Below are 5,151 nucleotides of genomic sequence, written 5' to 3'. Positions count from 1 at the left end.
TTATGTGGGTAGAAGTATAATACAGTGGTTGTACACAAAGACAGACGCATATAGTGACATGTTCAAACGAGAATGTTAATTATTTAAGAAAATAAGAAAAATGTTGTTAATGTACAAAATCATATATGATTCACGTACAAAATCATACCTGATTCACACACACACACACACACACACATATATATATATTCACGTACAAAATCATACAGGTTCAAAAGTTGTCAACTTCCATTTTTTTGATGTTAATGTAGAATCACATGTGATTTTATACATTAACGATATTTTTCTTGTTTTCTTAAATAGTTAGCGTTCTCGTTTGAATATCTCACCCACTCTCTCTCTCTCTCTCTCTATATATATATATATATATAATTGTATAATATGATATATAGAGTAAATTACATGCTTGTTCATGTTGTTTTAATAAAAATTAATAGAATGACTAAAATACCCCTCCAGTTAACTTATTTAACATAATTTTTTTTTATTGAAATTAGATTTAGGAACCCACTATGTTATAAAATGCCATCACATGGATATAATTCATAGATATTTCAAAATAGAAACCCAAAATGTTAAACACATAAACCACAAGGACCAAATTTGTAATTCACTCAACACTTATACTTTTATAAATAATTTTAATTATAAAATCTAATATTTATATTTTATATTCCACATTTATTACTAATATATATATTAAATATTTTAATTCTATACATACAAGTAGAAATGGCCAAATCGGCCCGGCCCAGCCCGGGACCGCCGGAGGATCGGGACCTGGACCGGCCCGGGACCGGGACCGGTAAGGACCGGTTATGGGACCGAAAACCGGGACCGGTTGAGGTTTTTGGTAGTTTCGTGGGACCGGGACCGACGAACAAGTATACAACACACACAAACATACATGACCAATACTTTGTAAGAAAAACGCACAAACCCAGAGGGATAGCGTCGCACATCATCTCTTTTTATTGAAGCCGACACACTACCACCACCAATATTCTGGTGCTCTAATATCACGGTGAGGAGGCTATAAGCTGAGTGTATGAATACAAAGTAGAATTTTAAGAAGGTTAAAAGTAATTAAGTTGTGTTGGCTTTTTACCATAGGAATTGATTCCACGTAGGAAAGAAAGGGGAAAAGTGAGTGGTTTATAAGACCAATATCATAAGCCTTATCAAAATGGACTAAAGCTAAACCCTAAAACATGTGGTATTGAGACATTTTCAAAAACGTCATATAAACTTGACTAGTAAGATGACTTGTATGTTCTATCCACTTAGGTTTTCCAAACTTTCAAAATATAATTTTTTCAAGTCGCCTGCAACAACTTATTCAAACATCAGTGTATTACAATTGTTTTTCATATAAATGAAAAAACTCATTAACAACTTTCTTACTCGTGGAATATGAACGATTTATTTCCACATAGCATATGCAACATTTATTGCGATACATAATAAGGAGCAACACATGTTACAACTGTATAAATTTGAGCAACAAAGTAAATGTAACACAAGATACTTTATAACAAACTAAAACATGTAACAAACTCCCTAAAGTTTCTGTAAAATCAAGTGAGCGCCAAATTGAGGTTTTAAAGTAATTATAGCGTAYGGAGCATGTGAATACGACGGAGATAGATCAAAAGAGAAGCGTTGTAGAATCATTGTAAGCGCCATTTTTGCTTCTAACATAGCAAAATTTTGTCCGACGCATATACGTGGGCCACCTCCAAATGGGACGTATGACGCTTGCCCCTTGGTCGCCTTTAACACACCTTYGGAAAATCTTTCRGGCTTGAACTCRTTCACATCTTCACCCCATAAATCTTGGTCGTGGTGTAAAAGCAATGAGTTTAGTTGGATGAGGGTTCCCGCCGGCAAGATTAAATTTTTTAATTTTGTTTCTTCATGTACAAATCGTCTTAGTAGTACTGCTGGCAGATATAGTCTAAGAACCTCATTGAAGATCATGTTAACCTGCAAATGAATAATTAAGACACAAAATAAATATGGATTTTGACATGCTCAATAAGAAGATAGCATTGGTAAATCTCTAAGTATTAAAAAACTTACAACTTTTAGGTGATTCAACCCATCAATATCTGGTCTTTTCTCTCCAATGACTTGCAAAACTTCCTCTCTAGCACGTGTCTGCCACTCCTTGTATTGACCTAGTAAAATCATAGTCCAAACAAGCATATTTGCGGTGGTCTCCTGGCCCGCAAAGTAGAAAAGTTTGCATTCTTGAATGATTTCCTGAATGCTTAAGCCAAAATTGCTATTTCCTTCTTGTTTAATTTCTGCGTAATTGGAATCCAAAAGAATGCCCAGGAGGTCATCATTGATACTTTTCCCGGCCTTCATAGCAACAACTCGTTTATCGATTATACTCTTTATCATAGCCTTCACTTCCTGGTCAATCTGTTTCATTCTATTGTTGCTTTTTGTYGGCAAAAATCTGTTAAATCATATTCTATTAGCTTAAAATACCCAAAAATAATGATACATTGGAGTTAAAATTTTACGCTTTGCATTTCATTGTTCTTTTTTTTGAATTTAAACATATTATTTAGAAAGAAATTCACCTTGATCCTGGAATGTAAATTGACATTTCAGCTATGATAATCATCTGCTTTAGTTCTCTTTGAAGCTCAAATATCTTTCTCCCTTCCTCAAAACTACTACCGAAAGCTGTACGTGAAATCACATCAGCTGTAAATGTTTGTAGATGAGGCCATACATTCACTTCACGCGAGCTTTCTTTTGTTACCATTTCTTCCCATTTTTGAATCATCTCGCTGCAACTCACATAAAATGCAGGTACCATATGCTGACAAGGAAAATACAATTAAATGTATCCAAACGATGTTTTTAGACAAATAAAGTTACATGAAATAAAGAGCAAAAAGGTAACAAAACCTTGAGCTTTTCAACATTGAAAGCGGGATTGATGATTTTTCTATGTTTAACCCATTGATCTTCCTCAACGTCGATTAAGCCYGTTGTTAGCAACTTTATTGATGGGTTTCCTCCCCTTGGCTTTTGAAATTGATGATAATTAGAGAAGACCTCTCGTATCATGGTGGGTTYAGAAATGTGCACCATAGGCCTTGTCCCCATCCATGTAAAACAAGTCTTACCTGTATTAAGACTAGGAATSAATGAGCTAAATGTGGCCAGTGATCAGGATTACCGTCACCAACGGATTTTCAATCACCAATGGATTTTGGTTAGTAATCCGTTGGTGATGGTCAATCCGTCGGTGATCTGCTGTAAATTCGTCAGAAATTACGGGTGGAAAAACTCGTCGGTAAATCCTCTTTGTTTTGTAGTGATATTTATGCCTCTTAAGTAATTAAGAGTATAATAGGAAATTTAGTGAATTATAACTCTATTTTTGAAAAATGACATTTATTTTAAGACAAACGTAAATAGAAATATGCACATTTATTTTCGTCAAAACAAATATTTTAATACCATAGTTGATGCTTAAATCTTCAAAGCAGAAAAGCTTTTGGATTATAATTTTTATTTTTGTAAATTTTGATTCTTTCATCTTTGTTTTGGATAAATTATAAATATACACTACAACATATTCAGTTTCATATAACGTTAAATATGTCTGTATGTCTTAATAAATTGTTTTATAAGATTTAATTTTACAGAACAAAAGAATTATGCATCTTTTGAAAAATTCTTACAATAATTTGACAATGGGCGACCTAACAATTGACTTTTTTATACGACATCTTGCATAGGTATCGGGAACATATATTTTTATAAGATATTTTTGCAAATAATTGCATAAAAATTTCAATATGGCGTTTTATTTTTAAAAATACACTAAAAAACTTATTATAATGCCCAATAACAATTTATCAATTTGTTCTAACAATTTTACGTATGACACACACTTGTTTGACTCTATAAATCCAAGTCCTGTAAAAGAATTTATTAAAACATTTAAACATTTTTAACATATGATGTAGTCCTTTGGTTGGAGATGCTCTAAACCGGAAACGACTGTCAAACCAATGTACAAAACATTTTCCACTTTTGGGTCACATATGTATAGAAATCGAGAACCTCTGTTTCACATATACATACCGTGAGTAATGATGGATTTATGGAAGAAGGTCAATACACGAGGTGCGATATCATGATTTAGACTCATAGGTTTAGATTTGGCTTCTTTTGTCATCTTCTCCAACTGTTTCAAATCTCCGACCATAAATCGATAATGGGATCCTTTCAATCCTTGATCTCTTAGAAACTTCTCCATCTTTTTCGGTTTAAACCACAAGAAATTCAAAATCGTCCATACATATAACGTCAAGATCGCTGCTACTCCAATAACATAAATAACTGGCGTTTCCTCCATGGCTCTAGAAAAAAATGTGAGCTAATTTTGTGAACTTGTGATGATGATCAGAGAATGAGAGTACTTATTGAACGATAATTTTTCTTTTGTAACCCTAACGTTTGAGTGGTTAATGGTTATGCACCCTATGTTTTTTATTGTATTCATGGCAAGTCCTACACATTAATAAGGAGGAGAAATTTAGGTATCTGTCTTTGTTTTAAAGAACATGAATGCTATAAGGGTGGAATTATTAGGAGTTTGAGCGGGATTTCGAGCTTCTGTTTATTTGAGTATTGCAGGAGAAAGAAATTTAGCTGTCTGAAAGACAACATATATTTCTTATAAATATTTAAGGTCGATTGCATTAAAAAAAATATATTTTATTTCTCAAAGCAATACAATTGACTTTTTCCTAGGTCACCGTGTTGACTTTCCCCTAATTCAAACCATGATTTTTCGGATTTTTGATTCACCTTAAAGATGCATACATTTAAACAAATTTAGATCCGACACTGAGTATTGTTACTAAGGGGCTGTTTGTTTGCCTCTTAATGGTGACATTAAGAGGCAGCGTCTTAATCGCTAAGAGGCAGAGGCTGTTTGGCAAAAAAAATAGAACCTCTTAATGGTGACAATTGGCTCTTAACCATTTWGCATCCTATACCTCACTAAACCATTAAGAGGTTCATTTTTCCAACTATGCCCTCCTTTCCCAAATCATCACCGTCTTCTCGTCTTCTCCCCCTACTACCGAAAGCTGTACGTGAAATCACATCAGC

General features: G+C 33.6%; 1 protein-coding gene across 3 annotated transcripts in view; it reads right to left on the bottom strand.

Annotated features, from left to right (window-relative positions):
• Positions 1 to 1,560: 1,560 nt before the first annotated feature.
• The window catches only part of LOC112525287 (cytochrome P450 CYP72A219-like), an 18,929-nt gene continuing 15,338 nt past the window's right edge, over positions 1,561 to 5,151 (bottom strand). The window contains exons 2-6 of one of the 3 annotated variants that reach the window (XM_025135355.1): positions 4,117 to 4,257; positions 2,929 to 3,149; positions 2,595 to 2,839; positions 2,083 to 2,467; positions 1,561 to 1,986 (exon numbers count right to left, since the gene is read on the bottom strand). In XM_025135355.1, the coding sequence (XP_024991123.1) occupies positions 1,561 to 1,986; positions 2,083 to 2,467; positions 2,595 to 2,839; positions 2,929 to 3,149; positions 4,117 to 4,257 (1,418 nt within the window). Of the gene's footprint in view, positions 1,987 to 2,082; positions 2,468 to 2,594; positions 2,840 to 2,928; positions 3,150 to 4,116; positions 4,395 to 5,151 lie in introns of all 3 variants that reach the window. The other 2 variants (XM_025135354.1, XM_025135353.1) reach the window with 2 other exon arrangements.

This window comes from Cynara cardunculus (genome assembly GCF_001531365.2).
Source record: "Cynara cardunculus var. scolymus isolate 2C chromosome LG 13, CcrdV1, whole genome shotgun sequence".
NCBI lineage: Eukaryota > Viridiplantae > Streptophyta > Magnoliopsida > Asterales > Asteraceae > Cynara > Cynara cardunculus.
This window is presented reverse-complemented; position numbering and strand designations above follow the sequence as displayed.